This window comes from Parasteatoda tepidariorum, chromosome 2, assembly GCF_043381705.1.
Source record: "Parasteatoda tepidariorum isolate YZ-2023 chromosome 2, CAS_Ptep_4.0, whole genome shotgun sequence".
Classification (NCBI taxonomy): domain Eukaryota; kingdom Metazoa; phylum Arthropoda; class Arachnida; order Araneae; family Theridiidae; genus Parasteatoda; species Parasteatoda tepidariorum.
The window spans coordinates 56,821,071-56,847,789 of NC_092205.1; the positions used below are offsets into that span (position 1 = coordinate 56,821,071).

General features: G+C 28.2%; 4 protein-coding genes across 4 annotated transcripts in view; 3 read left to right on the forward strand and 1 right to left on the reverse strand.

The window, feature by feature from the left end:
* The first annotated feature begins 5,359 nt into the window (after positions 1-5,359).
* On the forward strand, positions 5,360-10,313 carry LOC107442308 (adult-specific rigid cuticular protein 12.6). Its single transcript, XM_016055839.3, has 2 exons — positions 5,360-5,587; positions 8,756-10,313. Exons 1-2 carry the CDS (start codon positions 5,576-5,578, stop codon positions 9,380-9,382), a joined length of 639 nt encoding a protein of 212 aa, XP_015911325.1. The 5' UTR covers positions 5,360-5,575; the 3' UTR covers positions 9,383-10,313.
* A 3,283-nt stretch (positions 10,314-13,596) lies between these two features.
* On the forward strand, positions 13,597-14,515 carry LOC107442307 (fructose-1,6-bisphosphatase 1). The gene has a single exon (XM_043048192.2). It carries the CDS (start codon positions 13,760-13,762, stop codon positions 14,513-14,515), a length of 756 nt encoding a protein of 251 aa, XP_042904126.2. The 5' UTR covers positions 13,597-13,759.
* Positions 14,516-18,875: 4,360 nt separating this feature from the next.
* LOC139425008 (fructose-1,6-bisphosphatase 1-like) lies at positions 18,876-20,814 on the forward strand. Its single transcript, XM_071177614.1, has one exon. The coding sequence runs from the start codon at positions 19,136-19,138 to the stop codon at positions 20,150-20,152; it is 1,017 nt and encodes a 338-aa protein (XP_071033715.1). The 5' UTR covers positions 18,876-19,135; the 3' UTR covers positions 20,153-20,814.
* A 4,209-nt stretch (positions 20,815-25,023) lies between these two features.
* LOC107446113 (nucleolar protein 6) overlaps positions 25,024-26,719 on the reverse strand; it is a 91,258-nt gene continuing 89,562 nt past the window's right edge. The window contains exons 17-19 of the mRNA XM_043048196.2: positions 26,074-26,271; positions 25,648-25,749; positions 25,024-25,238 (exon numbers count right to left, since the gene is read on the reverse strand). Coding sequence (XP_042904130.1) covers positions 25,119-25,238; positions 25,648-25,749; positions 26,074-26,271 — 420 coding nt within the window. The 3' untranslated portion in view covers positions 25,024-25,118. The remainder of the gene's footprint in view (positions 25,239-25,647; positions 25,750-26,073; positions 26,272-26,719) is intronic.

Below are 26,719 nucleotides of genomic sequence, written 5' to 3' on the forward strand. Positions count from 1 at the left end.
TATATGAACAACAAATATTGCACAACATAAAATGTCTTTATAATACATTTATATTGCATAGGTTTCCTAAAAAATTTCAAAAGATTTAGTCCATGCAAACTTTTTAATGTGAAATTTTCTCAATACTATATATCTATTTTTATAGATAGAAAAATAGTAAAATATAAATTTTCTTTCGATAATATACATATGAATGAAAAATTTAAGTTCTTAACGAGCTAAAAATGTACTCTAATGCTCATAAATATCAATATAATAAAATTTTATTTTTTTTAGGAATGCATAAAATAATGAATTTTCACATAAATACATAGTGTTTTTTCAAGCAAAAAGACATTTAATTAGGCATATTATTAGACATATAATTAGGCATAAATTAGAACACTGCTGTGCAATGGCAAAGTCAACGTAAGTGACGAAAAATTCGAAATTGCGACTTTTATGTATCTGACATTGTTGCATGATAGTCTACTTATTACAAAAAATTGTTCTTTTTTTTAAAAATTTATCTGTTATTATTACTATTTCAATGTTGATAGTATTAGCAACAGAATGAAAACGATTGGTAAGATACATTTCTCGAAAGCTATCGTTTCAATTGCTCTACAGTCTAATTTAAAAAAGTATTATTTTTATGCAATTATANGCAAAAGCTGTCATCGTGAGCATTGCATTAAAGTAGTTTTTTTTGCATTGATCAAAAATTGAAGAAAAAAAATTAACTCATGGGTGTATTGAAATTAATAAGTGATATAGCATATAAAGGATTTCGCAAGTTAACTTCAAATTAAAATTTTCTGAAATAAAATCTTCGTTCTAGTTATTTGCTTTGAGAATTATTTCTAAAATGAATTGAACAATTACTAATTTTATTATTATTTTTTTATTTATTATTACGCATTTTTTTTGTCTTTTACAAATTATTTAAAAAAAATTTTGCTATAAATTTTTTTTAACCTTATAAAATTCAAAATAAATGAGAAAAAATTAGCAGCCTGATTTTAAAATCATTGCAATATAAGTTGTAATAGTGTAAATAATTTCGTTTTCTGATTTGTTTGACAAATGCAGGTAATAAACATTTTTTAAAAAAAATGGCAAAAAACATTTTATTTTCAAACTCTAAAACTAATGAAATATGTTAAAATTCTTTTTGTTTTTAACCTTGTTCTTTAAATTCAGTTATTTTAACAAACGAAGCATAATTATAATGCAAATGACTTCGAAATATTATCAGTACCCTTTAGCGTAAATTAAAATAATAAAAACCAGCCTTAATTAAGGTAACGTAACATGCAGTCTCGCATTTGCTCTTACGTCAAACGAAGGAAAACATTTACCTACAGCTATTTACATTCTTCAAAGAAAGTTCTTTGAAATCAACGGGAAATAGACTCTTAGATAAGATAGTTTCGTATCAATTTCCTCATCCGAACCGGTTGATTAAATCGATGCTAATCAAACATTCTTTCTTCCATTCTATATTCATTAAATAACAGAACGAATGTTCGAATTATTCAAGTTATAACTGTTTCCCGAAATCTAGGGAAACACGCTTGTTAAGTGGACTTCCAAACGTGATGGATGGCCTTGGATCATTTTCTGTCCATAATTGAATTTATTATGATGCCAAAATAACTTCTGTGCGTAGGCTTTCACCTTCTAATTTTCTCATACCGGCTTTATGTGTCCGAGATATGTGATTGAAGGAGTTAAATTTTTCTCCTATGACGAATTTTATTTAAATTGTAAAATAAAACATTAATTAATTCCACCTTAATATGCTCTACCAAGTACAAGAAGGAAACAGTTAATACGTCATTAAATTAAATTTAGAATTTCATTAAGATGTTCCTTTGGATAGTGTTAAAATATTTCATGATATTATTATCTACAACAAATAATTTAACCAAATTATTAAAATAAAATATAAATAATTTGGTAAATATTTTAAATAAAATCATTATAATTTACTTATTCTACCAGTACCTGTTTTATTATAATATAAATTTAAATTAATTAAAATGTATACGAAGCACGTACTCTTTTTAGAAATTAGAACAATGATTGTCGTCTGCTAAAAATATATAAAAAATAAGAAGTTTTTTTTTAGCTTAAAATATCGTTTTAAAAATATCGAAACATAGTTATATATTATTTAGTTGGATACCTGCAAACGACATCATCGTAGGTAAATCGAGGTACTAGTTCATGGGACACAGTTAGGTTCGACACACATCTGGTCCCAAAATTACTTCGGCGTGATAACCAAGCCTAATTGCTGTAACGTTAACCCGCCAAGCACAGCCACGTGTTTAGACCACGTGATTCAAATCACATGTTTGAGCCTGATCACGTATTCTTCTTCTCTAGTTACAAGTAGCCAATTAATTAAAACGCTGATTTTATATGGAAGTAGATTTAAAAGATATGTATTAACGCTTCCATCTTCGTTGAAGAAAACTACCATTTTTTTTTCAAAAGGGTCATTTTAGAAAATGTAAAAATAAAATAATCAAAATATGACTCTCATAAAAAATATGTACGTATTTATGCATTTATAGTGCACGAAAAATGTGTTTAAAACGCGTAATAAGTGTAGGGAGGATAAACTTACACTATAATATGGTTTTTATCTAACAATTTTGGAAGTTTGCAAAAAATTTTCGCAAATCATTTTTAACATGCACAAATATATTTTACAGTATTCAGAGTGTACAATATAGTGGCATGTGTCGATGCCCGGGTAAAACTCTTGACTAGATGTCTTTTGAAAGAGGAGTCTATGGCGTGCCAAGTCAGGCAACAGCCGAGGCATCCAGTATAATATAATGAAGCATAAATATATGAAACGGTCTAATGCTTCCAACCTTTTTTTCTTGACGTTAAAATTTTTCTCCCATGTAAAGCTTTACACTCCTTTTTTCAGGGACATTAATCAGGAAGTTTGCCCCGGTCATCCTTCCATCTCTGCACACCACTCAGACTAGTGCAATGACTAGGAAAACTACAAATTTAAAAAAAAAAATTAAAGATACTTATGTATTTATAAAAAATCGAAATCTTTGTTTTAAAATCATTTTAATGTGAAAGTAAGCAGAAATGATTCAAGAATATTTAAGATTTTAACAACCAGAAACTTGAAAATGAAATATGTTAAAAAATTTAAATTCCTTATTAAATAATAGTGACACATTTAAAGATTTATTACAATCTATCAATTTTTGCCTTAACCATTCATATTTCACCTAATGGGATAAATATTTCTATATAAAAACTCTCCTTCTTGCTTTTGCTTCATGAAAAGTGAATACAGTCTACATGTGATAGGAAGAAGTTTGTAAAAGACCATAAATGAAACTGATGAAAAATTACATCAGTTAGTTAAAAAAGGAACGAAGTTAAATTGTTCAATCATTCAAGAAATTTAAATGTAATCTGCAACTGTTCGCCTTATTTATAACTAATACATCTTTTGTCACGGTCACATGCAGGGTTAAATTTTAAAATTGATTATCAATGAAATATATCAAACTAATTCCATTCAAACAGTAAGAAACTAAGACAATTTACATAAATAAAGCTTATTTAAAAAGCTTATATAATTAATTATGTATATAATTTAAATTATTTTTGAATATAGTCGTAACGTCTCTATGTTATCATCGTAAAGGGCTAGGGTTCTATTCCCGATCGCGACTTGAAGTGCAATCAACTTCAGATTGGTAAATACCAAGTTTATCAGCCTTGCTTGCCACCATCATGATGTTGGTCAGACTATTGCGTAGATTTAACCTCCATGACCCTCTCAACTGATAATGGCCTGTTCTGTTATGCGAATACTTTTATTATTTATTAAATTAGGCATACATTTTGTTTTATTGGTCATATTTTTGTTAAATGCAGCATTTGACTACTAATGAAACATATTTAAATTATTCCACTCAAATAATAAGGAATATTGCTTTTCCTTGCACCTACTAATCGGTAATAATGAAATCTCAAGGTAAATTGCATAAAGATTTATGAAGTATTATGTGTGTAATATACACACAAATTCATTTAAATTATTTATTTGATCTCCATATTATTAAGAAGAAAGGTTTGTGTGTGCCTCTTTGTCTGGACGTCTCTCTCATAGCTTTAGAATGGTTTGTGCTAGGATTCTGAAATTCGAAAAGCGGGTGCAAGGAGCAATTTTAGACCACTATCAAAAAAAAAAAAAAAAAAAAAAAACAAAAAAAAAAAAAANAGCATTCAAATGTATCCCTTAGTTCGTTCAGGAGGAATGTTGAAAAGTGAATTTTTCTCATAATTTTAACATTAAAGATAGTTATAAATTAAATTGCTGCTTTCAATTTTTCAAAAAGATAACATCAGTGATGTTATCTAGCTTACAACTCTGTTGAAACAAAAACAAGTTTCACAAAAAGTTTCCTTTTCTTTTTTGCACGCTTTTTAATGTTTATTTATCTTTGAACATTAAATCCAAGTAAGTTTAGGCTAAACCAATATAAGGTGACATCAATGAGTTCGTAGTTAGAAAACATATTTGAAGCCATGTGTTTATTTTGTTTATAGATACGTTTTTAAAACATGTTTTTAGGAACCTATATAAGTTAAAAATTAATGGTAATTAAAATTAAAAAAAATTATATCAAGTGTAAATTAACCTGGAAAATTGGTTCATTGTAGCAAATTTTGACAATCACGTTTTGGCCATGATCAATAGCATTATTTTTGGTGTCTAATGATACTGAATATGGTTTAAGCTTTCTTTTGACAAATTGATCTTCTTTTTCTCTTCTTATAATGTGTTTCCGGTAAACAAAGAGAAAAGCTATAAATTATAAGATTTTTTTTTCTATAATTATTTGAGTTTATGCTACTTTTCAGCTATGTACTCGAATTTTAAGTGTTAACAAACACAAATTCATTTATTATTTCGATTTTTTTGTTGCACCGTCTGAAGAACTGGTATTCAGCTAATATTGTATAGTTTCCCCCTTATTAACAGGGCATAAGTCTGCAGTAAATAAAACATATTTAATTTTAAAGAAACAATTATATGTATTGCGTCCATTAAAATTTAAACCGCAACAGTGCTCATAAATATTGAAATAAAAGCAACAGCAGAACTCTCAAAATTAATAAATGAATGAACCACGAAATAAAAAATACAAATAAACGAATCGATCAAGCTGGAGATTACTCTCACATCAACCGAATAATTGGTCAACTTTTTATGAATGGCCTAACTGAGGCTTTCCAACCTTCCGATTAAAAGTGAAAGTGTCCATGATGACCCTGCCGTTTCGAACTGCCACCAGGATCATCGATGCGTCCTTTACGAATCATCCAAACTCCTTAGGCTAGACAGATGGAAAAACACTTTTGTTTAGGACTTCGCATAGAAAAATAGTTTTAAACTTGACCCAGATTCCAACCATGCTTCTGTCTCGTTTGGTTTGGGAGGGGCTCAGTCAGTATATATATAAATCCAGATATCCGAAGTGGATCACTAATTCTGAAAATCATTTTCATCCTTTCACCGTTTCTTTGGAAATTCGACACCATGATTAAATTGGTGAGTGAAAATATCTCTGAAATTAATATTTTTCTTCTTCAAAATCCAGAGATTTTATTGGCTTTATTAATTTTGCAGTTATTAATTGGCTTTAGGAACTTGTCAATACGTTAACTGGTTTTTTAATAAATTATCAAAAAATTATCAATCTGTTTATCAATAAATAATAGGATAATTTTATTAGCTGCATTTAATTTAGAAAATAGTGAAAATGTTATTGCCTTACTGTGTTACGAGTTTTGTTTTTCGAAAGTTAGTTTTCACGCTTTTTCTTTTTTTCCTTTGGCAGTCCAAAAGCAGTTTATTAATTCTAAAATCTTTAGTTAATTTAGGAAAATGTCAAAGGTTTACCGGTTTGTTATATGTAAACTTGGTGTTTCTTCTTCTTCTTTTTTTTTTAAAAAAATTATAATCATTTTGATAAAAAAAAACTGGAAAAAAATCAAATTATTTAATTTGAATCAAATAAAAGTCATAAATTTGTTATTTTAATTTAATTTATTTTTAAATGGTTTTGCCAAATAGTACGTAAAAATCATGATCAGCCTTAAGCATTTTTTGTAAATTTTGTTTCGAACTTTAAATATCTAATTAATTTGAATATTTTTATTCATATCTTAATATAAACTACATATTTATACTATTTTTCAACTACCCTAGTTTTAAATATTCTTAGAGGAATAGTTTCCAATTGTTGTTTCTTTAAAAGAGTTCTTATTAAATAGTTTCACTTTGTTAAGTTTTAGGGAAATTAAATGCTTTAAAATTCGTAACTTCATGATAAAAATTAAATTGTGCTAAGTTAAGTTTAGCAGATCACTAAAATGGACTTTAAATTTGTTGTAATAAAATCGCCATTTCTTAAAATATTTCAGGTGTTAAACTTATAAGAAATATAATGCAATTTATTCAGAAATGTAATGTAATTTATTTATTACTTTGAACACATATTTATTTTTGCTGTCATTTAAAAAAGTGATTTGTTTTACTATGAAGTAGAAAGACTTGTAATTCACTTCTTGTTAAACTGGAAAATTAATTTGTGCTGTTAAAAACGTTGATAAAATTGAATATTTTTCGTTTGGATCTCTTTTGTTTCAAGAAAATGATTGCATACGTCTTTTTACTTTTTAAAGTTGATCAAAGACGTACTGAATTTGTTGAAAGCAATCTATTGCATTTTTCTAGTGTTAACTATTATTAACATTTTCACTAGCCTATATTTTTCAATTCATCAACTTATATTCCATATTTTCAAAAACGAAAGAACGTAAGCAATCAAATCTGAGAAAAAGAAATAGATGTAAAAATTATATTTTAATTTGAAAATGGAATGTAGTTAATTTTCTAATATATAATGACATAGTTAAAAAAAAGACAAAATGTATATCTAATTACTATTTTACTTCTTCGGGGCTCATTTGTTAAAGAGAGGACATTAAAATCATTGCATGACTTTAATTCTATCTTTGATTTCAGAATAACGCTTTGAGCAATTATTGGTTTCATATTCTTCATTCTGCTCAGAAAAGAATTAAAAAAATTTAACTTTTTCTTAAAAAACATGTTTTTGAGAAGTGGTATTAAGTTTGAAAAGTATCTAATTTGTAACAAAAGAGAAAATAATATAATTTTATGTTTCTTTTTTGTTTTGGAATTATATTTTTTAACATAAAACAAATAACTTAAAAAGTAAGTTAATAATGTGAATTCAGGACAGCATAAAATTTCAACTATTTTTCTTAATTAAAACTTTAAATTATCAATTGTCAAAATTTAAACTACTTTTCCCTACAATTTGAGCAAATTTAAGGTCTCTTATCTTACAATAGATTACATTTGACAGTATAAGCATGATATGTTGCAAAGTTTATTGCAATTATAATTTAAATGAGGTTATATTTTTGCTACAATAGCCAGTTATTATGTGTAATTGTGTTATTTACGTTTGGTTTACCAATTTAATGGAATTTTCTTTCTATTTTTTAACAAAACACATAAATTAAAAACCTATGGCAATGTAAAAATATTTATCCCTTTAATGAATTTTTTCGAAAATATTCTTTGATTCGAATAGTATTGAGTAGAGAAAAATATTCCTTAATTATGCTTTGCGAAAAAATATTACTTTAATAAAGAAATACTTTATTGATATTTATCAATTGATTAAAACGATTATTTAAAATGACATGAAGCTATAATAGCCCTTTAGTAAATCAATTTCTAAAATCAATGATGACAGTTACTGCTTACGGCTTACATTTATTCTTATAGCATTAATAATTTAAGTCATTTTTAAGTCACTTTTAGCAAAAATAAGAGTTTTAAAATTAAATATTTTAGTATTATTAAAATTTTAATTTTTTTTTTTTTTTACATGAAGCAAAACTAGCAGAAGATGTTTTAAAAATTAAATGTCTATATAGTTTATTTCATGTAATTTATTCAGTAACATTGAGAGCTGTCATTAAAACTGCTGAAGCAATTTTAATGTTGTTCCAAGATTTTTTATTTCTCACCTTTATTTTTAAAAATTGTTAATGTTTGCTTAAAAATATTAACTCTTTTTGTTTCAAATTTTAAAATTAACTCATTTTTAAATAGTGAACTATTTACATTTGCTTGTAAAATACTCTTATTTGTATAGTAATTTGTAACAGAAGAAATAAAAATTATTATTTATATTAAAAATTATTCGTAGTCCAGGATTAGTTTAATTTCCCAAATTTAATTTGCTTTTTAATTTCCAACAATAGTTTGATAAAATTAAAAATAATCCTTATGAATTTATTGCTAATCTTAACAAACTTTAAAAACTTCTCGTAATCTTTACCTACAGTTATACTTATTAACAATCACTTAAAAAAGAAAATGTTTCCTCAATTTGAATTATTTTAAAAAACATTTTTAGGATTTTCTAAAATTTCTTTCTGTATTATTATATTTTTTCTATGTATTCGATCTATTCTTATACTATATCATTACGTATTTTTAATTTTTTTTATTCTGGATTCTAAAATTAGTGTAAAGGAAATAACATAAACTTATAATTAATTAATTTCTAGATAAATTTTTTAAGTGATAGATAATAACTTGAGGAGTTGAGTATAAAAACCTAGTTTTAAGGAAATTTGAAAATAGTACAAATTTTGTCTTTATTTGTTTCAGGCACTCAGTTTTTCCCTATTTGCCTTGGCTTTTGCTCAGTATCGTTCTCAGAATGAGCTGACAACTCCATATCCCAGAAACTATCACCCACCGGCCCCAGTTCATTACGTAAACATTGGCCAAGATCTGGCTGGAGATTACAAATTTGGCTATGACACTGGCAAAGGACCTTTGGGACAAAGCTTCAGGGAAGAAACCCGTCTCCCAGACGGTACAGTCAAAGGCGCTTATGGGATCATGGATGAAAATGGTCGCCAAAGAATCATCCGTTACACAGCAGGCAAAGCAGGTTTCATGGCTGAGGGAGATCTTGGCCCCAATGGTGCTGCTGGAGTTGCTCCAGGACCAGCTCCACAACCAGCTCCAGCTTACAACCCTCCTCCCCAGCAATACGCCGCACCAGCTCCCCAGCACTACTCTGCTCCAGCTCCCCAGCAATACGCTGCTCCAGCACCTCAACAGTACAGTGCTCCAGCACCCCAACAGTATAGACCAGCTCCCCAAGCAGCTAGATACAACGATGGACAATGGGATCCTAAAAAAGATGATCCTTACTATGTAGAAGGACCATCTTACATCGATGTAGAAAGATTGTCTTACAATATCGGTACCGCAAAGCAGGGTTAAATTCGAATTAATTTTTTTCTAGCAACAAATTTGTAAATGGTATGTTGTAAAAAATCGTTCTCTTTTCTTTGAGTAATATTAACTCATAGCTTGAAAAGCATCTATAAATTCTGATAGGTTGATGTTAACACTGGGAAATGGCTTTCTTTATATGTCATTTTTGGTAGCATCAATTAATCAAATTCTTCTGGTTAAAATTAAATATAATGAAATTCTTAACAACCAATGAAAATAATTAAATTTCATTATTCAATTAGAATTTCATTATAATTAAATATAATGAAATTCTTCAACAACACAATCATTTTGATTACAACAATTTAACCGAGAGGATTTTAACTTTGCTCAGAAATTTATGAAACATAGTTTATTCAAAAGGACGTATTTCTCACGTATTTTTAAAATATGCGAGAGAAAATCTTACGGAATAACTTATACATACTGATCACATCTCAAGAAATAATCTCCCTCTTGAATTTTTCTAACAAGAACTTTTAGAAATTAAAATACAAGAACACATCATATTTCTTTAGAAATAAAACTAAAGAATATTTAAGAGTAAAAATAAGCCTAGATTTAAAGGATTAGTTAAAGTGGTTAAACTTGATCGTAGCTTAAACCATCTAAGTCAAAAACTTCATAATAATTTATTTTATTTCATATCTGTGTATAAGAAGTATGTAGCAACAAATAGTAGTATCAGAGCATTTTCTGACTTTCGATAAAAATTTCATCAAAACGTTTTCTTTGAAGTTATTGGTTTTAAATCAATGATAAGATTAGCTCATCATTTACTTTACTTGATTTTCCCAACTGATAAGAAGGAAATATCTTATTCTTGCTGTGATTGTATTCAATATCTATTAACAATGACTGTCAAAGTCAATTCCTTCTTGTACATATTTTAAATAAAAATAATTTTTTTTAAAAATTGCTTTTCTCTTTTATTTTATTGAAGTATCTGTAAATTTGGTTCAATAGTTAACAAAGATAGAGGTACAAAATTGAAAGAAAATAATAATAAAAAAAATAACTACTGTTTAACGATATGAATCAAAAATAACAAAGTATTGGTAAGTAAAAAAATTAAAGAAAAAAAAACAAATTTTGCTTTTTTCAAATTAACCTTAAAAAAATATTTATAATTTTTTTATATATATATTATAAATGTGAATCATGGGAATTTATTTTGTACATTTAATAACTGTTTTTTTTTTCTTTTAAAATTTCGGTTTCTATTACCATGATTTCATTAAAAGCCTCGTGGTGTTCCGCTTTCAGAAAGATAAAAATGGCAAATAGAATTTATTTAGTAGCAGCGTAAGAAACGAACAAAAAAATTAATTATAATAAATCATCGTGTTGCTGAAAATTTCTCACAATATAAAGAAAATGACTATATGATTAAGCATGAAACATTCAGAATGGCCATTAACACCTTCCAAGGAAAACAAGAAATTCTAGATTCGTCTTCTTGTTTTATTTGTAAAAAGAATTCAAATTATATTAAAATGCGAATGATTTTTATAAAAAGAATGATGTCTAATTATGATGATTATCGAATGAAAAATAGGTATATCTCAGTATTAACTTGAAAAATAAGTCTAAATCGGTTATTTCTTTAAAAGAGATTGGAATGACAATTAAGGAATGTATATAAATAATGAACTGTTGACGGGATTTTTTTTAATAATAATATTTCAGCTATACCTAACTTTTATAAATTTTTAAATTAATAACAATAAATGTTATAACGTAGAACAATGATAATGATTCAAAATAAAAAAATAAATCCAAATGAATGTAGCAATTATTTGAATTTTAATTTACGTTTCTGATTAAAAAAAATGTTTACAAATATATTTCTGTCATCAAAACTTAATAGACCAAATTTAATTTAAGCCAAATGAAAACGCAAATATCGGTTGTTAATGTTTCATTCGTATCAAAAATTTTGTAGTTAAAATGAATAACATTAAATAGCGTACAACAAATTTTGTATTCACACTTTCTTAAAAATAAACTATTAAACTATTTTCTCTCAACAAATAAGGAAAGGGGATTTTTTTAACCAATAAACAGGTAGGTTTATACTTGCCATATATACTAACCGCAAACTGACAATTCTTATATTAATTTCATTTCGATATTAAATTTACATTAATTTTTTTTTAACTAGCCGTCTGAATTCAGTATATTTTCGGAGAACTATAAAATATGCCTCGTTATTTCAATCTAAGATGTTCATCAGCTTATGATAAGGATTATAAAAAGTTAAATCCACAAAACGAAAAAGTTTCGAGTTCAAGCCGTTAAATAAAAAGGTCACATTTAATGAGCCAAAGGTAAGTATATTATTTTTAAAATTATGTACGTAAAATATATATTTTTAAATATTATGCTACATAGATAATATACAGTGTTAACTATTACTGTTATAAGATTCGACCGATTACTTTAATATTTCGTACACTACTTCAAGTTTATGGAAAAAAATGCATGCTTTACAATTCAAATTTTTTCGACTACGGTTTAAAAAAAACAATAAAATGCAACAAATAATTATTAAAAAATTTTATGTATGTAGAATTATCTTAGTAAAAAAAAAATTAATAATTGTATGCAAATTTTCGATCCGCTTCAAGATTTGGGAAAATATGCAAAAAAAAAAATAATAAAATAAAATTAATAAGATTACACTCTCTTTCTAAATAACTTTATCTTAAAATATAGCACAGAATTACGTAATAATAATAATAAATTTTATTAGAGACTGTAAACATATTAATCAACTTGACTATTAATTATTTTAGTAATATTTAGTGTCGGAAATTTAATAAATTATGTGGGGGCGGAGTTATCGACCATGCCAACCTTCATCTATCAAAAGGTACCTCGTGATTGAATGAAGTTAGCATGTCTTATATACTAGTGAGTTTAATTCTTAATTTTTGTAGTGGTAGTTACGCCTCAATACTCCCCCACCAGAATTTTATCAGGGATAAAATTCGATGAACGGGTACCACTAGTTGCTGTACTTGTGAAAGATCGGGAGAGCTGGTTATAAAGTCACCGGGTTTTTTTTAGTGCTGAATGTGAGAGGTGTATTATTTTCACGGTCGTAGTCGCTCCTGTGCTGCATTTAGCAGTCGAGTGTATGCAGGGTGACGTTGTGTATGATCGAGACGAGACTGAGATGCAGTAACGCAAGGAGGTGGACAATGCTATAATCACAACACAAGTAACAAGTCAACTGTTCAATGTGGACCATCCAACGAAGTAGGCGTTACTGTCAAGATAGGTGTGATCCTATTACGTCCGGGTCACCAATATGGGGGGAAGAGTTACCGACAATGCCAACCTTCATCTATCAAAAGGTACCTCGTGATTGAATTAAGTTAGCATGTCTTATATACCAGTGAATTGATGTTTAATTTTCGTAGTGATAGTTACGCCACAATTATTTCAAAAAAATTTAAGGAAAGAAATAAGAATAAGATTTTCTTCTCGTAATACTTCCTTAAAGCTAGCCTTAAAATTCCATTTCAACTCAGATAATTTAATTTACAGGTTTGCAGGCGACATCTAGCCTAGTTCTTGATTCGATTCAGTGCATGCATAAATTGAATATGAATGAGTAATTTTCGTTTCACTAAAAATGAGAAAAAAATTAAGTAAAGTAAATTATTGACTATAACCAGAAAAAATATGAAGTAAATAAATAAATAAATGGGTTACCTATTGGCAAAATGGTTGTAGTCTAATTTTTTTTTAAACCTCTGTATTTGTGATATTCACCTGAATTAGTATAGAAAACGATTCAGTTTGAACTGTTGGTTAGAATTTCTGATTCTAAATTAAAACAATAAAAACAAAAATATCGTTCAAATGATGAAATTCTCTTTTATTCACAATAACTCAAGAAGTATTTATGGGATTTCTCTGGTCCCATATCTCAAAAATAAACTTACCAACTTAATGCATAACAAAATTCAAAGTGAAAAGAGAAATTCTAAAAAAATTATCAAACAGCAGCGGTCGCCATAGAAGCAATGACGACGCATTTAATCCTTAGTTAAATAAATATTTTAAATACTCGTTCTTAAAACCTCTTTAAGGACTTTTTTATATCGTCACGAGAGAGCGCGTCATTAGCTCTTGGCCTTTCTTGTTTATCTCCCTTTGGTGCCTTCTTATTCGTAACTGTTTCGGTTAAGTAAAACCCCGCCTACTTCGTCTTGTTTTATGTTTTTATTTTACTATTTGTTGATATCTTATCAACATCAAGTGAAGACGTTCGTGGTTGCTAGAGGTCGTAGAGTCAAAGGATTTAAATTAAAAGTTTAACTCTTAAATTCTTCAAATACTTTGTTAAAAATGTCAAGCACGCATCAAGGTATCGATACTGACTGTATGACACTTACCCGCTATGTTTTAGCGGAGCAGCGTAAAGTCCCCGAAGCAACTGGGGACCTCACGCAATTATTGAGTAATATTATGACAGCAATTAAAGCTATATCCACAGCAGTAAGGAAAGCTGGTATTGCACAATTATATGGCATGGCTGGGGAGACCAACATTCAAGGTGAAGAGGTAAAGAAGTTAGATGTTTTAGCTAATGAGTTGTTCATTAATATGATGAAATCATCTTATGGTACTTGCTTGCTTGTATCCGAAGAAAATGAAAATGTCATCGAAGTTGAAACCGCCCAACAAGGAAAATACATTGTTTGTTTTGATCCTTTGGATGGTTCATCTAACATAGATTGTTTGGTATCAATAGGATCTATATTTGCAATATACCGCCGTGATTCCAATGATCCACCCTCTCCTAAAGATGCATTGCAAAGCGGGCGCAATATTGTTGCTGCAGGCTATGGCTTGTATGGAAGTGCTACTATGCTTGTATTGTCACTTGGTGGACCAGTTAATGGTTTCATGTTAGATCCATCCATTGGGGAATTTATCCTAACTGATCCAGACATTAAGATTAAACCCCGAGGAAAGATTTACAGTTTAAATGAAGGCTATGAAGCTCTGTGGGATGCGGCTGTTTCTGAGTATGTGAGAAGTAAAAAACGTCCCGCTTCTGGAAAACCGTATGGTGCAAGNTTTTTAATAATTATATTTTAGCTATACCTAATTTTTATTAATTTTCAAATTAATAGAAATAAATGTTATAACGTAGAACAATAATAATGATTCAAAAAGAAAACATAAAACTTAATGAATGTAGCAATTATTTGAATTTTAATTTAAGTTTCTGATAAAAAAATTTTTTTATAAATATGTTTCTGTTATCAGAACTTAATAGACCATATTAAATTTAAACTAAATGAAAACGCAAATATGGATTGTTAATCTATCATTAATGACAAAAATTTTGTATCAAAAATGAATAATATTAAATGGCGTACAACAAATTTTGTATTCGCACTTTCTTAAAAACAAACTATTAAACTATTTTCTCAAAACAAATAAGGAAAGCAAATTTTTTTAACCAATAAACCGGTTGGTTTATACTTGCCATATATACTAACTGCAAACTAACAATTTTTATATTAATTTCATTTCGATATTAAATTTACATTAAACTTTTTAAATAGCAGTCTGAATTCAGTATATTTTCGGAGAAGTATGAAATATGGCTCGTTATTTCAATCTGAAATGTTCATCAGGTTATGATAAGGATTATAAAAAGTTAAATCCACAAAACAAAAAAAGTTCGAGTTCAAGCCTTTAAATAAAAAGGTCGCATTTAAAGAGCCAAAGATAAGTACATTATTTTTAAAATTATGTATGTAAAATATATTTTTTTAAATATTATGCTATATAGATAATATAGATAATAATTCAATATAGATAAAAATTATACTAAAACGTATAATTTTTATCTACATTGAAATGTCTGTTTTGACTAAATTTCCATGCTTTATTCATTATAAATAAACATAAGAATATAAGCAAAGTTTTAAACTTATATGTCCTAATTGTCGGTAAAATTATATTATTTTAAAAAGCTTTATTGAATGAAATGCCATCTTTTATGAGATTCTTCGGTAATGACCATCCTTATTACATTTACAGAATCTTGGACGAAAATGAAGTCACTAATTAATATTTTAGCGAGAAAGAAACAATATCGCTTTGAAATCTGTCTAATCACTAGTGTGGAAAGTGGGATGAAAATATCAGTACTTGTTTTCTATCGCTTAATGAAACTTACAGGTATTTCTTCAATCATTTATCAACTTCTATCTGTTTTCTTCGCGAATTAAAGTTTAGTATTTCCAGTACCCATTTTTCTAAGCAATGATTCTTTTGGTTTTGATAGAATTATCTTTTTCATTGCTTAAATATTAATTTGCAACCCTTAATGTGCACATGCTTATTTTATTTATTTTTTAAGAAGAAATCCACAAATATATTCGCTCCGCCTCACGTGTACTTAAAGTAGGAAAATCGCCGAAGTCGTTAGACATGCATTATATTTTTTTATTTATTTATTATTATTATTTTTAAGTCTTATATATAAAGTTTCGATTCTTGTGATCTATTCGACCGATTCCATTAATATTTTGTATTTTATAACTTACTAATACTACTTTAAGGTTATGTAAAAAAATTGTGCTTTACAATTCAAAATTTTTCGACTATTATCAAAAAAACAATAAAATGTATCAAATAATTATTAAAAAATTTTAAGTATGTAGAAATATCTTTGCAAAAAGGAATTTAATAATTATATGCGAATTTTCGATTCGCATCAAGATTTGAGAAAATATGCACACACAAAAAGTGAAATTAATAAGATTATCACTATCTTTCTAAATAACTTTATCTTAAAATATAGCTCAGAATTACATAATAATAATAAATTTTATCAGCGACTGTAAACATATTAATCAACGATAAACTATTAATTACTTTAAAAATATTTAGTGTCGGAGATTTAATTAATTATTTTGAAAACATTTAAGGAAAGAATGAAGAAGGAGATTTTTTATCGTAATACTTCATTAAAGCTAGTCTTAAAATTCCATTTCAACTCAGATAGTTTAATTAGGATAGTTTAAAAAGAAAAATATCGTTAAAATAATGAAATTTTCTTTTATTTACAACCCAAGAAGTATTTATGGGATCTCTCTGGTCCCATATCTCAAAAATAAACTCACCAACTTAATGCATAACAAAATTAAAAAAGAAAAAAAAAAAGAAAAAATTCTAAAAAAATTATGAAACAGCAGCTGTTGCCATAGAAACGCATGCAATAACGACGCATGGGCACTGTTTACTATTACTCTTGAACACAGCTGAAAAGTGCAATGACGTGTAAATAAGATGCGCACTCCATCAAACCCAAGACAACACCCATTTTGTCAATGGATAATAATAAGAGGCCTAAACTTTCATCTGCTCTCCTCAAACTCAGCTAAATAAATTAAAAGCCTGACAGAATAAAATATTAAGAATGATAACAAAAGCCAGATGGTTCGTAAGAAATGATACCATGACCTCAAAATAGATGCAATAGAATAGACAAACATATAGCTAAATTAAATAACAAATTCTACGAACAAGCCATCTCTTGCTTAACAGAAAATTACTTTATTTACATACCACATCCTCATCGAAGCACCACAAAGATCACGCTAAAGATGAATGGGAAAAGGACCGCAATCGGCCTCAGGTCCCCAAATATTTTATACAGTTCAAATTCGCTTTCCTGACTAAACTATTTTTTGCATATTGCGGTTATCCCTCCTATTTTGATAAATCTGATTCCTTTTATTTCTCAATTGAGAGAAAGGTTAGAGTGTTAGAGTGGTATTTGTTACTTTTGATGCAGTTCGTTTTTTTTTTTTCAACGTGTATTTATAAATATTTTTTTGGGATAATAAATATTTTTAGATAATAATTTTTTTTATGTGAAAAACATGGATTATCTTTCATGGAAATATCATAATCGTCGCTAAAAAGCTGACCCAATTTTGAGTTCACTGTTACCAATGTTCAACTCCATAGCCTTGTAATTTTGAACCCGATCCAGGTTACAAGGGAACTCCTGGATCAAGTATCGGGAGAAATTTGCCTTGGGGAAATTTTTAATGATTGTTCCTGAAGATGAATTAACTCGCATTTGCGTTACATGGAGAGGAAAACCACGAAAAACCACCGCGGTTAGCTTTACGGCAAGGGGACTCTAGCCCATCATCTGAGCATATTTTACGTCACTGAGCCTGACCACTAGCAAACCGGGTGCTGAATTCAAATCGACCATGGATTCGAACTCGGGCTACCTCGTTGGGAGGCGTGAGCTCTATCCCTTGAGCAACCACAGCTCATGTGGAAAATAAAACAGAAATTTTTTTTTTCTCAAAATGTTGGGTTCTGTCTCCCCAAATAATGAGGGGATCTGGGGGCCGCAGACCCCCCCCCCTCCGGTTCCAACACCCATGATGTTAAGAAATAAAGTTTCACTGTGCACATAGTTTTATTTTATAAACTATGTTATTTCATTTAATGAAAATAATAGCAGACCATAGGATTTATGAATAAAACAAAAGTAACGTAAATCAACTGCTTTAAAAAGTAGTTTACTGAACTGAGCAAAATATTGTTTAATTTATGAGAAAAATTTCTAATTTTTTTTTCTGAATAAACTTATATTTGCTAGTTTCTTTCTTTCTTTCTTTCTTTAAAAAAAAAAGAAAAAAAAAGAAAAAGAAAAAAAAAACGAAAAAAAAACTAGTCTTTGTAGTGTCTGTAGTTCAGTTGAACTGCATTTCACTTGCACGCACTACTTTTGTTAGTGTGCTCCTATGTTTTCAATCAAATTCAAATCGGGTAGTTAATCGATAATATGTACTTATAAACCAAAAGCCGTTTAAAAATTGACTTTGCAGTACGCGTAGGATTATTGTGCTATTCGAACATAATGGACAGGCCTTCACCGTTGCATGATTCTGAAAGAAAATATTGTTCAAGCAAGTTTTCAGTTTCTGCAACATTCAAATATTTGTCTGCAACACCTTGCGGTGGCCACTATTTAAAGCAAGCTTCCTAAATCATCTTAGATAGAGTTTTACAGGTACATCCTTTCCCAGGATGGTTTGAGCATCCTATTACAGCTTCATAGGTCCTGGGCTCGAATCCTACCAGCAGTAAACAAACATGTCTCCTGCACCCTCCTCTTTATTGGTGCTTACGGACATTGAAAGACACAACGCAACAATTTCACTTACTTTACTGGAATGGAGAACTGAAAAAGAATTTCTATTCAGATATTTGAAAATTCACTACTTTACCTTTCCAATTTAATATTCTTTTCCTCTAACAGTATTTTCTAGGTTTCCGAATGTTCTTGTAGAAATTTTACTACCAGTTTTTTAGTTTCTGAGGATGCTGGTCAGTTTAATTTTCAGTTGAATTCGTGTAGTCACAATTAATAATAAATATTTTAAATATTCGTTATTGCAACCTCTTTAAGGACTTTTTAATATCGTCACGAGAGAGCGTGTCATTAGCTTTCATATCTCTTGACCTTTCTTGTTTATCTTCTTTTGGTGCCTTCTTATTCGTAACTGTCTCGGATAGGTAAAACCCCGCCTACTTCGTTTTGTTTTATATTTTTATTTTACTATTTGTTGATATCTTATCAACATCAAAACGTTCGTGGTTGCTAGAGGTCGTAGAGTCAAGGGATTTAAATTAAAAGTTTAACTCTTAAATTCTTCAAATACTTTGTTAAAAATGTCAAGCACGCATCAAGGTATCGATACTGACTGTATGACACTTACCCGCTATGTTTTAGCGGAGCAGCGTAAAGTCCCCGAAGCAACTGGGGACCTCACGCAATTATTGAGTAATATTATGACAGCAATTAAAGCTATATCCACAGCAGTAAGGAAAGCTGGTATTGCACAATTATATGGCATGGCTGGGGAGACCAACATTCAAGGTGAAGAGGTAAAGAAGTTAGATGTTTTAGCTAATGAGTTGTTCATTAATATGATGAAATCATCTTATGGTACTTGCTTGCTTGTATCCGAAGAAAATGAAAATGTCATCGAAGTTGAAACCGCCCAACAAGGAAAATACATTGTTTGTTTTGATCCTTTGGATGGTTCATCTAACATAGATTGTTTGGTATCAATAGGATCTATATTTGCAATATACCGCCGTGATTCCAATGATCCACCCTCTCCTAAAGATGCATTGCAAAGCGGGCGCAATATTGTTGCTGCGGGCTATGGCTTGTATGGAAGTGCTACTATGCTTGTTTTGTCCATTGGTGGACCAGTTAATGGTTTCATGTTAGATCCATCCATTGGGGAATTTATCCTAACTGATCCAGACATTAAGATTAAACCCCGAGGAAAGATTTACAGTTTAAATGAAGGCTATGAAGCTCTGTGGGATGCGGCTGTTTCTGAGTATGTGAGAAGTAAAAAACGTCCCGCTTCTGGAAAACCATATGGTGCAAGGTATATTGGCTCAATGGTGGCAGATGTGCACCGAACTCTAAAATACGGTGGTATATTTATGTACCCAGCTACAAAGGATTCACCCAAGGGCAAGCTTAGGTTAATGTATGAATGCAATCCAATGGGCTATTTGATTGAAAAAGCAGGAGGTATTGCTACCACTGGTAAAATGCCTATTTTAGATATTGTGCCTGAATCTATTCATCAACGTTCCCCTATCTTTTTGGGTTCACCAGAAGATGTTAAAGAAGTAATGGAACTTTATAAACAGTATAAATTATAAATTCTAGTATTTTCAAAAATTGTAAAAATATTTTTGTTTATTAATGTTCTTAATTCATAGAATTATTCCTATTTAGCAATTATGTGTCAAGACTGTTAATATTTAGGAAAAACTTTATTTTATTACGTAGAAAATCGAAAAAAAGTACATATTAAACAATTATCATTATTTTCTTCTACATGACTTTTAACTAATTTATTAATTTTTAAAATATTTAAAGAAAAGAAATCTGTGATGTGTAAGCGTTTAAATTGCAAGATGGATTATATTTTTATATAAATATTTTATCGGATAAAGGATATTTTTGTTAAGCATTTATTGTACATCAAATAATTTACAGTAGAAATTATTATTTGCTGTTTGAATGTTATTTTACTGTGCCAAACTGAATAATCAAAATTTTTTTCTATTTTAAGACATAATGTATACACACAGTTCCTAACAGTCATTTCAATTAAAAACTAATCTGTCATTTTAGTTGTATTTCTTTCAATGTGTGTATATTCAAAAGAATTTTCTAGTATTTGTTTTTGTGCCATTCATTTATAGTGGTCTATTTTGGTTACAGGGTGAAAACACTTAAGCTGTTACTTGTTCATTTACGATATTAAAACTATAATGTCTTACTTTGAATTTCCCAATAAAAATTTCCTGAATTTCTATTTTTTTTCGGTTTCTTGACATACCATTAGCTGAATATCCATTCTTCTAACCGGGTAAAAAGTTTTATAGTAAATAATAAATTATCAAAACTGCGAAATATTCACAAAACTAAATGGCATGCACAGACATAATTCATAAAGTTAAAATAATTCCAATTTATTTATTATTTCTCCCTGTGACTATACAATATTAGAGTAAGCAAAATCATGTTAAATTGTTCAAAATGAACAATAACTATACTCTGTATCATTCCACTTAATGATTTTTCTAGCGACCGATTCACAATAATCGAAACTTACCACAATCAAGCAATTTTTCAATTATGTTCTGCTGTTGGTAATTTTTATATTTACATTATGGGTTATATGAAATTATTTACTTTTATAGAAACATGTTTCAAAGGTGAAATTAAAAACAGAACAAGCTGGTAGTTATTGATAATTTTAGAAATATTACTTTCATGATGTTGCCCTTTCATGTCATCCACATTGATCTGACCTTACCGTATAAAAATAATTTCTTATATTCGAATGCACAAAATAAAAAGAAAGACCACCAGAATAGCTTTTGATCTAATGATTTGATTTACATGTTCCAGGACTCAATCTTAAAGGTTGAAGTAATGTAGACGATATTTTGAGTTACGAAATCAGACACAAAACGTACTTTCTCTGAATAAACATATCCTTTTTTCAACGGACTCTAATTTCTGGCCCACAAAATATAGAGGGCAGAAGCAATCTGGAAAATATGGTTCCTATAGTTTGTTCAGGAGAGCATTTCAAAGTTTGAACCTCCTTAATGTTTTATATTTTGCGTATTTCGGCATATCTCTAGAACTTTTTAAGCGAATTTGAAATTTTTTTGCACATAACTATAAAATTCATTTATCAAGTCAAAATATATCTTTCAGTAAATATTTATTACTCTCTTTTCATTTTATTTAATTTTGAGTTGTGAGGTATGGAGTTTTTTTCGTCATTTTAAAGAATGAAATTTTACTACCAAACTATGGGGACCATATTTCCCAGATTGGCTACTTCCTATATTTTGTGGGTTAGAAATCAGAATCCATCAAAAAAAAAAGGTATGTTTCTTCAAAGAAAGTACTTTTTTGTGTCTGATTTCTTTGTGAAACATACTTTTTTGTGAAATATCGTCTACATTACTTAACATATTTGAAGTCACCCTCACGGGCAATTAAGTTTGAGTCCTTGAATGTGAAGATCCAATCATTAGATCAAAAGTTAATCAGGGTGGTTCGTTTTTTATTTTGCTCACTCTACAATTAACTCAGTTATTGATCAAGAAGAACTGTAAGTTAGGAAACATTATTATCTTTGGATTGAAAGGTAAAAGCATCTGTAGTTTAGTTTGTAACTGCCTTATGTTATACCTATGTGAAAAATTTTTCTAATTTCCCTCCTTAAGAGACTAATTGGAAATTTTTGAATGATCTGAGATTAAAATTACCTTTGCACCGGATAATTGAATTTCAAAACTAGCAGAAATGGTTCTATTTTGCAAAATTGAATGTTTGACAAAAAGTATGGAAATAATTTAAGTTACAAATAAGAATAAAAATAGAAAATAGCTAAAAAAATATATAATTTTTAAAATATAGTTTTGTGCAAGAATTTTTACATTGTACACTGGAATTGGGAGTTAAAGCAACTAAACTAATAATTATTATTACTCTTTTACCCTATAAAATGCAATGTTTATAGACCCACAGTGGACTGATTGTAAGAAACACTAAATCAAGCATCACTGGCTGTGATCGGTGAGTTGCCACTTATAGATCAGCCAGGACTAAGGACTGAGAGTGGGGAACCCGACCCCTATTCTGAGGATCAAAATTGTAATGGTGTGTCTTCGTATCATCATCCTCAGTGATGCTTTCCTGACACTAGAGCAAAACTAGATTTATTTACATCACACTAGAGCTACAAAATGGCCTATAGCCCATTTTGCAGCGCTAGTGTGATGTAAATAAAGATTTAAGACATATTTATAAGGAAAGGGGAAAAAAGTTTTTTTTTTATAACTAAGCAACTACATACTAAATCTAAGTAAGCTAGTATATATGAAAGATAAATTACCAAAACATTATCAGTAGTCTAGAAAGTATTATATGATCATTAATATTAATTGTAATTAAAACTATATTGAAATCAGGTACTTATCTAATTTAGAGGCAGTAAAAATCAGCCATACTACTATTGATGCTTATGTCTAAATAGTTGACTATTATTTTAGGTAATAGGTTTTTTGCAGCCACTTGTAACTGATACATATTGCATTAAAGACTCAGTGGTATACAAAGAATTGTCAATAGAACTCCACTGTTTTTATATTTATCTGTGTTTTCCCTCTTTGAGAGTCAAAAATAACACTAAATGAAAGTTTTTGATAATACAATACAATCTTATCTTGTAAACATTCCTGTAGAATGGATAACTCTGATTTCTGACAACTCTGAAAAGCTCTAGCAACCTTCTATGAATAAATTACGTATTCACATACTTTCTTAACTGAAAACAGGCAGCAATTTGTATTAAATAAAAAATCTTTCAAATCTCTCAAAATCAGACATCCCAAACTTTCAGAAATTAATTTTGGTTTGTATTTTTTAAATGTGAATCTTTGAAAGATGCGTTTTTTTTAAAAAACAAAATAGAATAAGAAAGAGAATTTTCATGATAAGGAGACAAAGAGAACATTAAAAAGAAATGTATAAAATATTAAGAATAGACTGGAATATTTAAAACTTTGAACCAAATTATTGAGAGTTTGTTATTGTATACAACTCCCTGGCAAAAATGATAAAATAGGTTAATACTGTACTTTTTTTTATTTTATCAAAATGCTAGTATTTTTGTTAGGTTAGTTTATGTACAAGATAACATGAAAGTAGTTCATGTTGAAAGCTTGGCATTAGAATATTAAGTCATTTAATTCTATGCGTAAAATGCTTAGCATTGAGAAGCAGGTCATTTTGGTCTACTTGTTGTACCAGCTGTAAGCCAAAGGTTATAAGAAATTATCGTCTTTATTTTAGATTATGGTGAATAAGTATAGGAGATAAAAAATAAAAAAAATTCATAACAGCCAAAATATTTTTTGAAAGTAATCTAAAAATTTTGATCTAATTTATGCAAGACAAATTTTGAAATGACTTGCTCTACAGTTTCATGATTACAATCACATTTTTAATCTCCAGTATCTTATATAAATGATTACTAAACTTAATCAAACATATTTGATCTAGTAGTTTTCTAATAAGAAGGCTTAATGTTTTCTTTTATTTTTGAATCTCCTTGTATTGTTTTTTCATATTCTGTTTTAAAATGAATTTTCATTTCTTTAATTTTATATAGTTTTGTTATAGATCAAGCATACAATTTCAGAAGAAAATTTATTTAAAAAAGCTTTCTTGAAGAAAACAATAGAAAAATTTCATTCATTAGCAAATTGAGAAATTGGATAAACATGTGATTTAATAAGCATATTAAAATTTTTAAATTTATAATTTCCATAAATACTTGTTTTATTAATTTGGTTAAAGAATAATTAATGTATTGTTGCAATTTATTTTGAGCAGATAATTCCCGTTAACTGTGAATTTTTATTTGATAGAGAACTTGAAAAGAAAAATAATTTTACACAATTTCAAGTAACGTGAAGTGATTTTTCCAAGAATTACTAAATTTTTTTTCTATAAATGAAAAAGAAATACTTTAATGACTGAAAATCACACTCTTTAATCACTAGATAATAAGTATAATTAAGTTTAAAAATTAACTAGGTTAATAAGGATTAAAAATTAAGATAAGAATGAATTATCTCTCTGTAAATTAAAAAGAATTACTCTGATGTAACTAAAATTTGCATTCGATATTTATTTACAAAATAAGAATAATTAGGAAAAAACAAATATATTAACTTTACGATTAAACATATACAATGTGATATTTAATGCAGGTTGCCAAAATTTTTTTGAAAAGATAATGAATTATGCTTTGTTTTCCAAAAATAAAAAATTTTCAATAAAATTAGGCAAGCTTACTTTTATAGTATTTCTTAATGTTAATTTATTCCATTATATAATATATAAAATTTTCAATATATACATATAAAACTTTTTTAATAACAACCAGGCAACACAATAAAATCTCTGCGTATACCATAATGGAATTGCTAAAATATTCTTTTAAAACAATATATTTTTTATTTCATTAAAAAAGACATAACAAAAAAAAATATTTTGTACATAAAATATATACAGGTAGTCAGCAACACATTAAGGTAACTGCCAGTTTTCTGTTTTGCATTCTATGTTTTCTACAAGTCCCTCACCTAAGATTTTGAAGTTTTCTAGGATCTCTTCTACATTTGGAACCAATTTGCAGCCATGGCTGGTCTAAAATATAAATAAAACAATTATTAAAGAGCAAGTAATTTTTTTAAAATGATATTGTGAGCATGATAGTTAATAAAGGAACACAAATTTGTTTCTGATTTTAGTAGCATTTAAAATTCACTCAGTTGAGGTAAAAATAAAATTTATTTGGTGCAAAACAATAAACTGGAAGTTTTTTTTTAAAAAACTTCACACTTTAAAAAGCTTTTTATTATAAGACTTAACAGATTAAAATAGTATATAGTAACACCGAATCTTAATTTAAGATATCCAGAATGTCATTTTCACTTTTTTAAAAGAGCTCACACACACCTTTGTTTTACGAATAAAACAATTAAAAAAATAAGTAATTAAAAATATTTCTAACTAAGGAATTTTAACTTTTGTACAGAGAAAGACTTATACATACTTTGGCATTTTCGGGATAAAAAGCAGCTGATTTCCATTTGACAGTAATGAAATCACCTCCATATGAATCATTTAGAAAAACAGCCAAATCACCGAAATTTTCCTAAAATTAAACATAGAAAGTATTCTTAAAATATTTATGTACATTATTGATAAAAAAAAAAGTTTTATAACAAAAATAAAACATTTAAACAAAGAAAGATGCGTTGTTCTTAATTTCATTTGTGTTTTTTTTTTAAAAAAAAAGAAAAAGAGATAATGATTTTTTGCAAATATGGCGAATGGCCAAGCAAAATTTGCCAACAGACAGTTCAATAATTATACGTATTTTTTTAATTCCAAGCAAATTTTGCTTGGAATTAAATGTATTTCCAATTATACGTATTTCATAATTCCATAAATTTTGAAGAAGAATTATAATACTTACAATAAGTTCTTCTAGGTAATGTTGCACAGGATCAAACTCAACAATTGGATAGACTTCATTGATGTTAGATTGATAAGGCTCAAATAATGGGAAAGGGTCATTTGTTTTTACATCAACTGCATAACTAAGTTTAGGAATTTCTTTTCTTTTTAGATGAATTATTACATCAAACATATGCAAAGGTGGTCTAAATAACACCTGTATAAGAGAGACAAGATAATTTCTTTTAATTTTTATTTATAAAAGAAAGAGGAAAACATGAAGAATAAAAATCATATCAGAATATTCCATGAAACTATTTGTCAGATACATAGAGTTATGAGTAACGATTTAAAACTTCTTCTTTTTTCCCATATAAATGTAAAAGTGTCCACAAAAACAAACACGAAAGATACAAAAGTTTCACCTAAAATATTAATAAGTAAATATAGTCAAACCTAACTAGAACCTCAGCTTCACAAATCTTCTGAATTCAAAGTTAAAATGTTCCCTTTAAATTTCCTATGCATTCGTTGTTAAAAAAAAAAAACCATGATTAGAAGAATTTCTTTTCTGCTTTCCCTTGAAGAACTGGACTTTTTTGAGGTACAAAAAAGTAAATAGTTTCCACTCAAAACAGAATTTTTTTAAAAAATAAAAAACCTAT

Coding starts and splice junctions, on each gene's coding strand:
- LOC139425008 (XM_071177614.1), top strand. CDS start 19,136: ATGTCAAGCACGCATCAAGGTATCGATACTGACTGTATGACACTTACC.